Source organism: Gobius niger (genome assembly GCF_951799975.1).
Source record: "Gobius niger genome assembly, chromosome: 3".
Lineage (NCBI taxonomy): Eukaryota > Metazoa > Chordata > Actinopteri > Gobiiformes > Gobiidae > Gobius > Gobius niger.
In genome coordinates, this window is record NC_136854.1 from 7411127 (window position 1) to 7423247 (window position 12121).

Consider the following 12121-nt stretch of genomic DNA (forward strand, 5'->3'; position numbering starts at 1 on the left):
TCGAAATGGCTAGTTTTAGGTAGAGCATAATGATTGTTAGCAGACCACATTAAATAGGAGGGCTGCACCAGGGACATAGGATATTTGTGCTGAGAATAACACATGTGTGACTTTTAAAATGCTATTTTACATAAAATGATGATACTATATGATGTTTCTGTGGCCCACAGGCCTGAACAAAAAACTCAAGGGCTTCAGTCTGATTTAGTCTCACCATATTTGAAGCCTATACCTTTAAGTGTATTGTCAGTAAATTGTTGTTGTAAAAAGTTACGTCCACCTTTAACTAGAACCATGTTGACTCGTCTCCAAAGCTGCGCATTTATAATGCATGAATCCAAATGCGCGCGGCTAATTAGCATCAAATCGGCGACCTGTGGCTTTTGTCACTGTATTGGCCTGATGGCTCAATTATAATAAATATGAGGAAAGAGAAACTTTAGAGGTTAAAACGAGGAGAGGAGCTCTGTCTCTGACTCTGCACCATCCTCAGAGCAGGCAGAGGCAGGACTCGCCTCACCTCATGTTTAACTGTCATTTTTGAAAGTTTCCTCTCAGGTCCGCTAGAACAGGCTAGTGTTAAAGAAAAGCACATTCGAGCGAGGCCAGACTAATATCTGTCTTTCCTCATAGCTCTGTGTCATTACATTACAGAGTCCACCTCATGAAGTCACTGTTGAGTTGAAGCGCGCGGTGCTGAACACTGGTGTGTGGGCTGAACCATTTGGCACATTTTTAAAGGGGTGTCAGGGCCCTGAGATAATAACAATCATTATTGTTTGTGCAAAATTCTGTGTAGCAACCCTTGTATTTTAGCCTGGTTGTTCAGTATCAATTATGAGGAGACTTAGAAAGTACAATACAGAACGCTTTTTGCAGCATTTTTGAGGGCCCCTACCCTGCTCTGGGCCCTGGGTACTCAGTACCCTTTACCCCCCCGTCCGACGCCCCTGACTGTGACCATAAAAGGATGATTAGGCCTGGTGTTCTCACTAATAGTGATCTGTGTTCTAGGTGAATAGAGGTTTAGGAAGACCGTACATTTGGAAAGACCCAGTGTATGGCTCAGTCTTTCTGCTTTCTGGTTGGATAAGCATATTGAGAGCCAAAACAGCAAATGTGAATGTAAGCAACTTGTACGTCATGTCAAATGTTTTTGTAACTGTGAATAAATTAAGATTACCGTAGTTATCTGTAAAACCCTTTCGGGATCCTGAGAAAGGTTTGTGAAAAGTACTCTCCAAACAGGCTGTAGCACTGATGTATAACGGAACATGACCCGGTGACCCGCTGTTGCCGTAAGTCCCAGTAAACTGCCCTCTGCTCTCTGCTCTCCAGGTCACAGTCCCACACTCGGCCCTATCTGGAGCTGGAGACCAGGGCCGACAAGTCTGAGCTGCACAACGTCTCCGTGCCCGTCCACTCCATACGAGCCAGTGCGTAATTACTGTATACTGGAATATGTCCTGCTGAACAGGCTTTGGGAGCATGTTTGAATGGTTTTCAAGTAAGAGTGGAATAATTACTTGGGAGACGCAGCTACATGAGTACTGTGAGAACTGCATTTAGGCATAAAGTCTGATTTTTATCTCATAAATGATGTGACACAAACATGAAAAATATATTAAAAGTGATCATGTGATGTATAGGTATTGAAAAGCAAGTATCATTAAAGTACTGGTAATTAACAACATTTTAGAAATAGATGATGATTATCACAAAATGCCATGAAAAGCGTAATATGCCTCCTTTAACATCCACACACCTTTTTTTGGTCAGCACTGAAATGTCCTCAATGACTAATAATAAGAGACATTTACACTGCTTCACCACCACCTCATGACATCATCCGGTGGACCTGAGTGTTTTGTCCTGATGAGAAGGGATGCAGGGTTGTCATGTGTGATGGTGTTGTGCAGGTGAGCTGGAGCCCATCCCACTGCTGGACCGGGGTGGGGTACGGGTGTCCCTCCACTTCTCCAGAGACCCCCCGATGGGACGTCCTGCTGTGGCCGTGCTGGTCCTATCCACGGTCAACACCTCCACGCTTAGGATCAGTAACTTCTGCTTCAAGGCGGCTGTACCCAAGGTGAGTGAGTGTACGTATGTGGGACCTGTAAGGCGAAGATTTTATTTGAAGGAGCCTCCAGCGCACTGTGAGAGCAGCGGAGAAGATCTGCGGAGCCCCTCTCTCCTCCATTAAGGACATGTACTCCACCCGTCTCATCCACAAAGGGGACCCTGCGCAACACTCACAGTCTCTTCAAGGTGCCTTCAGGGAGGAGACTGCGGATTCCACGGGCCAGCTCCAGTCGACTGAGGAACAGTTTCATACACCAGGCTATCAGGAAGCTGAACTCCCTCCCTTCCCTTCCACACCTTACTCCCCACCCCCCGCTCCACAACAAGGAGGAGAGAATGAAGTATTTCGATTCATGTCAAATAAATCGACAAATAAAATGAGATCAAATGTGACCTGATGGTTTCCAACGTTACTGTCATCACAAGCAGATGTTTTCTACGAGCCACAGAGTGGGGGCGCCATAATGACCTTCAGCGAAACAATGGAGGTTCATGTGATGCAGGGCAAAGGTCATACGGGCTTCTGTGCAGATGCTCGTCTGTGTGGGAACCACCGGGTTTTTCAACAGGACAATGTGCTGTTAAAAAGTCACTGCCCGCAGGACAAAGGACTTCAGGACAATAACTAATCACTCTTGTGGGCCATCCTGCGTGTTCTCCTGATCTAAATCTAATCTTGAGAACTTTTGGGGATGGAGGGCAAGGGAAGAAAAGGATGGAAATGTTCCAGCCAATAGTTTTTTTTTCTTGTCCCACTCCAGTTTGTTGTACAATTGTATAATGACAATACAAGTTTGTCTTCATAAAGAAGAACAAAGTAACTTGTTTACCTTAATTAATCCTTACCTAGTCCCTCTGGGGGTAATACAAGTGTTGATGGGATGATTGGGGGGTCTTTCATCTCCCACTGGTGTCTCTGTCTAGCAACTTCCCTGCCTCCGGGTTGGAATCACAAAGAAGAAGCTAACAGGCTAATGGGCAAAGCTAGCTGCAGTGTTTACAGCCAAGTTTGAGTGGAAAAAAAAATCTCCATTGTGTCATTAACTTGTGGCACAATGTACAATATCCCTCTCTCCCTTTGTCTTTTCTGTCAGTGTAGTATTTACTCTCAAAGTGCAACATGCTACGGCACCTGCAGTGGCACTTATGGCCTCTAGGGGCATCACTAGAGGAGTTACTTAGTTCTGCTTTAAGATCTAAACATGCAAAATGTGAATTTTATACGTTTTTCAACTGGTCTTAAACGGGACTGCATCGAGGGATTACTGGTTTGCACTATGTGGTTTAGTTAGAGCGCCCGAGTTGGCAGCTGTGGGGATTGTCTGTTTTAAAGCAGTACTAAGTAGTAAGTGTTTACCTTAATAAATCCGTTTCGTAGTCCCTGTGGGGGTAATACAAGTGTTTATGGGATGATTGGAGGGTCTTTCATCTCCGCCTGGTGTCTCTGGACAGAAAACCATGTTTGCAACTTGACTGCCACCGGTCTGGAGAAAGCAATACACACTAATGGAACCACAAAGAAGAAGCTAGCATGCTAATGGGCAAAGCTAACTGCGGGCTAGCGTCACTTTAAACAGTATTTGCAGCCAAGTTTGAGTGAAAAAAAATATTTCCATCGTATAACTGGATGCACAGTAACCCTCTCTCCCTTCGCCTTTCCTGTCAGCGTAGTATTTACTCCCCAAGACAATTAATAAGTTAAAAAATCGTAACTTGCTACTACACCTGCAGTTGCGCTTATGGCCTCTAGGGGGAAGAGGAAGTACTGCTTTAAGTGAAAAATAGAAGATTTGAGTGATGGTTTATGGAGTTTGAAAATGAAGTAAATACAAATTGGTTACTCAAACGTGTGTGAATAAAGCACGTTAAAAAAAGTTGCCTGTTTTGTCCCTTTAAACCGCTTCAGGAAAAGCACTTCTTGGTTTTCTATCCTCCTGTGAACCTGTGTGTTGTCGTCCTCAGAGCATGTGTGTGAAGCTGCAGCCCGCCTCTGGCTCGGAGCTGCCCCCCTACAGCCCTCTGCTGCCCCCTGCTGCCCTCTCCCAGGTCCTGCTGCTGGACAACCCACAACAGGTGATCAGAGACACGAATACACCAAACTGACTTTGTTTTTGATTAGAGAACTACATTTCAAGATCAGACCTGGAGTCGTGTGCCATTTCATTGAGTCTTTCGCTTTCTCTACACAAAGGCCCCACCTACTGATGTCACGGGGTGGCGCTCACGTGCAGTAGTTAGTTGAAGCAGTAGTAGTTTTGTCGCATGGAGCTTTTTCCCTTCTACAGTACGCTTACTTGAGGGAAATATTTGCCACTGTGTGAGAAAAAAATCCATGTGGCATACAAAAAGAAAAAGAAAATGAAGATAAATAGTTATTATTGCACAGTCTTTTGACAATATTCAAATGTCCTCCTTGTTTTCCATTGTACGTCCTCTCACGTCGATTTTCACCAAATACTTTTTTTTGCATTTAGACCACTTTAGTGGTCTAAATGCCCTCACCACAGACTTCACCTTACTTACTGCTGTCCACAAACGCAGTGTAATGTGTCCTTTCATTGCCCGAATGTGTGTTTCTCTCTTCTGTCAGAAAGCGGTGCGTCTGCGGTACAAGCTGAGCCTGACACACGGAGAGCAGCGGGTGGACGAGAGCGGAGAGGTCAGCGCCTTCCCCGAGTGGAGCCGCATGATTGGTCAATGAGCCTGTCAATCAAACGCATCCTGGCCAATTCTGACTTCTCAGTCTTGTATTATTATCTGCTGACATCCATGGAGAGTTCTAGAATTAATGCCCCCCACCAAAAAAAAATCTCTTCTATGTACAGCTGCATTTGAGTGTTCAAGTGACTGAGCTTTGACTGCTGGAGCCTACACGAGAATTAATTAGAACCTGATGTTTATGTTTAGCAGTAGGGCTGAGCCATTTATTTCCTGATATTGATTGATTTTTTTTACTGAATGCGACAAAATTAGACAATTCTCCTGTCGACTAAAACGCTCCACACAAAAAAGCCGAATGCCCATCTCGACTGTGCATGTGTGGGTCAATCAGGCTCCTAATTTTGGCCCAAACAAACCACTCCGCCATTGAAATGTGTCTGAGTTCAGGTAGCAGCCCTGCATGTAAAAGTAGACTTCAAGCTAATATTGTAACAAGCTCCACAGCAACGATAAAAACACAAATCATCAACTTTCCAGTGGTTAAAACGGTCCAAATCAGAGCTTTCTTCGTTGCTTTACGCAAAAGACATTCCATTACCCATAATGCAACGGGCGACCCAAGATGGGCATTTAGCTTATTATTGCGATTGACCTTTATTCGAATCGTAAATAAATTGAAAAAGAAAAAGTAAGATATGGGTTGCCAGATAACAAGGCGAAAACCACTTCCTTTCCCCAACCAGGTCCTAATCAGTCCTAGTGCTACCTCCAGTTAAAGCTCAGTGGTTCTGAGAGCTTTCAAATGAGGAATGGCATGTTCATACTGTACATGTGAAACGTTTACACCTTTAACACGTCCATTTGAAAGCCACTAAGCCGTACCCAGAGGAACGATGGTTTGGAATCAGGGGAGCAGGGCTTTGGTAACGCAAATACTGTGCGGCCCTTCCCTTCAGGACTGGCCAGAGTTTACATAGACCTCTTCTTACTTACAACTACAATTCTTTTACAATGGAACTACGAGAGTGAGAAGAAGCTTCTGAAGATCGAAGCAAAACGTCCTCAACACCAAGACGGTATTTGAAGACCACGCGTGTCCACTTCTGAGCACATCCTTTGTGTGCCTTATGACAGACATGACATGAATAGTTGTATATTTATTGTTGTTTATAAGTTAAGTTTGATGTTAGTTTCTTTTGTACGTGTTTTCGCTGTGACCTGAGCCTATGTACTGAGAGAATAAACCTATGTTTTCTTTCTTTTGTGTTCCTTCCAGTGGGCAAAAAAAAAAAAAATATATATATATATATATATATATATATACATATCATTATTATTCTTATAATTATTATAATCTATAATATAAAACGCAATCGGCGAGTAGGGCGGGGCTAAGCTCCATAAGGGCGCCGCCATGTTTATTTCCCAGAAATCCGCGGGTGGCCCCCAGTGGCGGTCCCTCCGCTCGCGGGCATTGGCCAGGGGCCACCACGTGACCGTCATCCGACAAAAATAAAGGAGAAACATCACGTGTTTCCGTCGGACAGTAATAAGGCTCCGTAAACCAATCAATAAACCAATCAAAAAGTGTTGCGACGCCGATCGTCTTCTCCCAAGCCTAAAGTGCCACATCTGAGTCAAGTCTTTGTGAAAGATAGCACAATGTGAAGATCTCCACATGAAGTTGGGGGGGACAACTTGGCCATCCTGAAATATTGGTGGGGGACATGTCCCCACGCAAACCTACACCCATGAAAGTGGGACATTCTCACTCACAGATACACAGGGGATGGACCCCTCACACTGATGACGTCACACAGGCTCTAAAAAACTACTAAATTTGATGTGAATAATATGGTATGTTAAAAAGGTTGCATATTTTTATTATACTAATTATACTAATAATCCATGGCCAAGTTAGAGGTGTGGCACGTACGTTAACGTGCACTGTCCCTATGAAATATACCAACCATCAGTCAAAATTCAGTTTATCAATTTCATGATGATTCTTATGCTGTTCACACAGCACTCTGTAACTTATCTGGGAAAAGTGCTCTATAAATAAACTTTACTTTGTCAACGTTATTATTGCACGTCTGCACGCCCTCTGCTGGCAGTTTGTGAGCACATAATGAACAAACAATACAACTGTTTTCAAAAAGACTGAGCAATGCATGACCCTTCACTACTCCTCAGTCATATGTCCTCCTGACTTATTTTGGACGTTGTGTTCTTAAAGGTGAGGGGGAAAAGAAAATGTTTTATAAGTGTGTATATGGCCTTTGAGAGACCCAGCGACTGTAGCACGGTGCCTTTACTTTCCATGACACCACCAATTGCTTTTAAAGTTTCTGGTAGGTTTGCACTGCTGACGAGCCATCTCAAGTGTTGAAGAGGCCCCGGTGATGGAAAGTAAAGGCACCATGCTAATGATGGTAGGATGAGGCCCCATTTGCTCTACTGCCCCCTCATGTGTACAAAAATATACATGCAATGCGTTTAACTGAAATTGTTCCTCTGGAAGAACTAGTCCCAGGATCATTCATTAGGACTTTATACAGTATTTAACAACATCTGCAGTTTAACAAAAATAATCTGGTAAAGGCACATTCTTCCTTATGAAAAAGCCCTTTTGGATATCTGTTAAACGTGGCCTATAAGAGGACATGGAAGAGTCCCGGGTTTGATTCCCACCTGGAAAGGTGAATCTTCCAGCCATACTGACCATCTCCACAGCTCCTTATAGAGTGCTTCATTGAAGGATGGGTCAATGCAGAGAACAAATTTCCCTGAAGGGACAATAAAGTATTCCTTACCTATTGGCCGCACAAGCCAGTATTAATATCGTAGACTTAATTATTAGAGGAAGTACGATTTTTGCTGACTAAAACTAAATTAAAGCTTGTTTATCAGACAAAAGTGAGGCCCGTCATAATTTGAACTTGTATTAAGGCAGGAAAACAAACTCACGATAAATAATATTTTGAAGATCATTTGGTGCCACAAAAACAAAATATGACAGTAAAGCTTTCTTCGTAAAGTACTTAAGTTATACAATGAAACGCAAGAAAAAAAAAAGTGTGAAATAAATAAATAAATGTCCAGCCCATATATACGCTGTAAATATTGTTTGTGTCATTTATAGATGGACATGTTGCTCATTATTGTGACTGGCACTAATGGTTTTACACCAGGTTCACACAGGACGACGGTCAAGTGTCTTGCTCAAGGACACAACGACTGTCAGCACCAGCGGGGAATAGCTTCACAGTGCTTTGAACTAGCCTCACAGTGCTTTTTTCTTGTTTTTTCTTAGAAATGAATAGTTTAATGTCGTTTTTTTATTTGAAATTTTGTGTTTTATTGGGATTGGGGTCCAGAAGAAAGCCGTCCTCCTGCGCTCAGTGGCAGTTACAAACGTTTTTTTTTTTTTTTTGGAGGTTATTCGGAGCTGCGCGCTCAGACCTGCCCCTAAGTAAGAAACAGCTGCTGGGACATTATTACGGTGTTTATTGTGACATCAGTAAAATACAGTCCGATATGTACATGTATGTCACGGGGGTTAAAGTGCCAAAGGACCATTTACAAAACAGACAGCGGACATGGGGCGTGTGGAAGACCCTTGCTGTGGCCGGGCCCTGGAGGTCATTGTCCCCCTCTCGTCGCCCGGGACTGACTGCTGTGTCCAACCCACAGACACAAATATGGACAGGGACACACACAGGACGAGAGGACAGATTTGTCAGGGGGCAGACCCGAGCCCCGCCCACAGGAAGAAGAAGTTGTCCATAGAGGTCTTAATAAAACACACTCTTCAGACTTTTTTTGTTTGTTTTTTGCTCGTTTGGACAGATACAGGTGGACGACGTTCTTGGACAGAGGCAGTAACAGACGCTTGAGGGACAGGACAAGGAGGAGAGGGAGAGGACAGGCGAGGACACATCCAAAACGGCGTCACACGGAGACAGGACACGCAGGACCGCGATGATTTGTAGCCTGACCCTCGTCTCTGTTCCCACAAATAGTACAGCGTTGGAGCGTTGTTGTCAAAGCTAGGGCCAGAGTGACGCTGATCCAGTGGTGGACAGTCACAGCTTCAAAAGGCATTTGGACATAATGTGGTCCAAACTCGCTCCCAATTTTTCTAGGCAAGTTGCTAACGTCTCTTTTCTTCACAGGGCTGTCACTGAGTAAGTACAATCAAATACAAGCACAAATTGGATCATGGGAGTCCTCACTGTGAGTGCCTCTCCTCAGATGTGGGAGCGGGACATCCCTAACTTGTCTCTGTGGAGATGTGGCCCACTTTGACCACAGGAGGTTTAAATACTCTTCTAAATACTGTGTTTGGATAACAAAAAACAGCACCGTGATCGAGCTGATCATTAGGAGCACGTTTGGTAGGTAGTTTTAAATCTACAGCTGCAGTAAAGTCGCTGTGGCCCCTGAAAAGTCAGCTCTCAGCTCAGTCTCTGTTTAACCTGGACCAAGACTATTCTTAAACACACTTTTGACTCATCATTGCTTTCTCATTACTTTTCTCAAACGTTTGTAGATAAAGTACATTTGAAAGTGGGTTAGTTTTATATTTCAGTGAAATATTCATCTGCCACATTTACTTGTGTCCTTTGTATGCGAAGTTTACTTAAGTCCACCACCGCATGGTTCACTTTGGCCCAAAGACACGCAGCTCCACTCAGAAGAGACCAGGACATTACTCTGACATCAAACAGCCCTAATTTGCCAACTCAGTGTTTCAGTACAATTCTTATTCCCAAAGGAGTCCTGAGTTCGAGCGGTTATTGCATTAGTCTGTGTGGAGGCCATGACAGCCGTACACTTAACACTGCGGACGACATACAGCCACATGACGTCAGTGTGACAACGAGGCCCGGGACAGCTCTGCTACTGTACCACTTGGTTTAGACCAGCTTAAGTCTGCTCTTCCTCTCTCCTCTCTTTCCCCTCCTCATCCTCCTCGCTCTCCTCTTCTGCCTCCTCTCGCCTCTCTCTTCCCTCCTCTTCCTCCTCTCTCCCCTCTTCTTCCACCTCTCTCCCTTCCTCTTCCTCCTCTCTTCTCTCCTCTTCCCCCTCTCTCCCTTGCTCTTCCTCCTCTGTCTCTTCCTCCTCTCTCCCCTCTTCTTCCACCTCTCTCCCTTCCTCTTGCTCCTCTCTTCTCTCCTCTTCCCCCTCTCTCCCTTTCTCTTCCTCCTCTCTCTCTTCCTCCTCTCTTCCCTCCTCTTCCTCCTCTCTTGCCTCCTCTTCCTCCTCCCTTCCCTCTTCTTCCCCCTCTCTCCCTTTATCTTCCTCCTCCTCTCTTCCCTCCTCTTCCTCCTCTCTTGCCTCCTCTTCCTCCTCCCTTCCCTCTTCTTCCCCCTCTCTCCCTTTATCTTCCTCCTCTCTTCCCTCCTCTTCCTCCTCTCTCCCCTCCTCTTCCTCTCTTCCCTCCTCTTCCTCCTCTCTCCCCTCCTCTTCCTCTTTTCTCCCTTCTTCCTCTCTTCCCTCCTCTTCCTCCTTTCTCTCTTCCTCTTTCTCCTCTCTTCCCTCTTCTTCTCCCTCTCTCCTGTCCTCTTCCTCCTCTGCCCCCTCCTCATCCCCCTCTCTCCGGTCCTCTTCCTCCTCTCTGCCAGCCTCTTCTTCCATCTCAGCCTGAGTCCCTTGTGTGTTCCCTTCCTCCTCTTCAGTCTCTTCGGTTTCCCCTTCAACATCCTCTCCCTCCTTTTGCTGCTCCCCCTCTTCATGTAGCCCGTCGCTCTCTGCGTCTAGCTTCCTCCACTTTTCTGTTATCCCCTCCTCCTCCTGTAGTCCGTTGTGTTGGCTGTTGTGGTTTTCGTCCTGGCTGGTCCCTCCACCCGCAGGCTCGGTGACGGTCTGTCCGTTGCCGTCGGGGCCATCACAGATGGCCCTGTGGCCCCGGGGCCTCCTCAAGGGTGCGTGGTTGTGGTTGTTATGTTGTAGGTCCTCCAGAATGAGTTCGAATTGGAAGCGGTCATGCTGGAGGTGCCTGTCCGGCGGAGGGGAGGGCGACTGGGGCATGGTGTTGAGGTACCAGTCCCTGTTCTCCTCCAGAGTGTCCAGCAGCTCCTGGGCATCTGGGTGCACCAGGTCAGCCCATGTCTCCCACAGCGGGTGCACAATGTAGTCGATGAAACCCACCTGAAAAGACAACAACAACAGCATAATTTCTGTTGTTCAAACCAAACCAAAATTCTCCACGTGTGAGGGTATAGTGTAGGGTGGTGTACCTGGTTCTTCTCCACATGTGTGAGGGTATAGTGTAGGGTGGTGTACCTGGTTCTTCTCCACATGTGTGAGGATGTAGTGTAGGGTGGTGTACCTGGCTCTTCTCTACAGATGTGAGGGTATAGTGTAGGCTGGTGTACCTGGTTCTTCTCCACAGGTGTGAGGGTGTAGTGTAGGGTGGTGTACCTGGTTCTTCTCCACAGATGTGAGGGTATAGTGCAGGGTGGTGTACCTGGCTCTTCTCCACAGATGTGAGGGTATAGTGTAGGGTGGTGTACCTGGTTCTTCTCCACAGGTGTGAGGGTGTAGTGTAGGGTGGTGTACCTGGTTCTTCTCCACAGATGTGAGGGTATAGTGCAGGGTGGTGTACCTGGCTCTTCTCCACATGTGTGAGGGTATAGTGTAGGGTGGTGTACCTGGTTCTTCTCCACATATGTTTGTTTGTTTGTTTGTTAACTTTATTGTCCCCGTAGGGAAATTTGTTCTCTGCATTTAACCCATCCTTCGATGCCGCTGGGGCAACCCGTAAGGAGCAGTGGTCGACGGCAGTGCCGCGCCCGGGGAGGGTATAAGTGGAGGGTGGTGAACCTGGCTCTTCTCCACAGGTGTGAGGGTATAGTGAGGGTATAAGTGGAGGGTGGTGAACCTGGCTCTTCTCCACAGGTGTGAGGGTATAGTGTAGGGTGGTGTACCTGGCTCTTCTCCACATGTGTGAGGGTATAGTGTAGGGTGGTGTACCTGGCTCTTCTCCACATGTGTGAGGGTATAGTGGAGGGTTGTGAACCTGGTTCTTCTCCACAGATGTGAGGGAATAGTGTAGGATGGTGTACCTGGCTCTTCTCCACATGTGTGAGGGTATAGTGTAGGGTGGTGTAGCTGGCTCTTCTCCACATGTGTGAGGGTATAGTGTAGGGTGGTGAACCTGGCTCTTCTCCACATGTGTGAGGGTATAGTGGAGGGTGGTGTACCTGGCTCTTCTCCACATGTGTGAGGGTATAGTGGAGGGTGGTGCACCTGGCTCTTCTCCACATGTGTGAGGGTATAGTGGAGGGTGGTGTACCTGGCTCTTCTCCACATGTGTGAGGGTATAGTGTAGGGTGGTGTACCTGGCTCTTCTCCACATGTGTGAGGGTAT

General features: G+C 46.1%; 2 protein-coding genes across 3 annotated transcripts in view; one reads left to right on the plus strand and one right to left on the minus strand.

The window, feature by feature from the left end:
• The window catches only part of LOC306961364 (ADP-ribosylation factor-binding protein GGA2-like), a 34929-nt gene extending 30120 nt beyond the window's left edge, over positions 1-4809 (plus strand). Inside the window, exons 12-15 of one of the 2 annotated variants that reach the window (XM_079554073.1) lie at positions 1339-1436; positions 1920-2089; positions 4045-4155; positions 4673-4809. In XM_079554073.1, the coding sequence (XP_079410199.1) occupies positions 1339-1436; positions 1920-2089; positions 4045-4155; positions 4673-4783 (490 nt within the window). In that variant the 3' untranslated portion in view covers positions 4784-4809. The remainder of the gene's footprint in view (positions 1-1338; positions 1437-1919; positions 2090-4044; positions 4156-4672) is intronic. The other variant, XM_079554074.1, reaches the window with a different exon arrangement.
• A 5454-nt stretch (positions 4810-10263) lies between these two features.
• The window catches only part of LOC306961006 (3',5'-cyclic-AMP phosphodiesterase 4C-like), a gene marked incomplete at its 3' end in the record, with an annotated part of 49664 nt that continues 47806 nt past the window's right edge, over positions 10264-12121 (minus strand). Inside the window, exon 17 of the mRNA XM_079553615.1 lies at positions 10264-10899. Coding sequence (XP_079409741.1) covers positions 10264-10899 — 636 coding nt within the window. The remainder of the gene's footprint in view (positions 10900-12121) is intronic.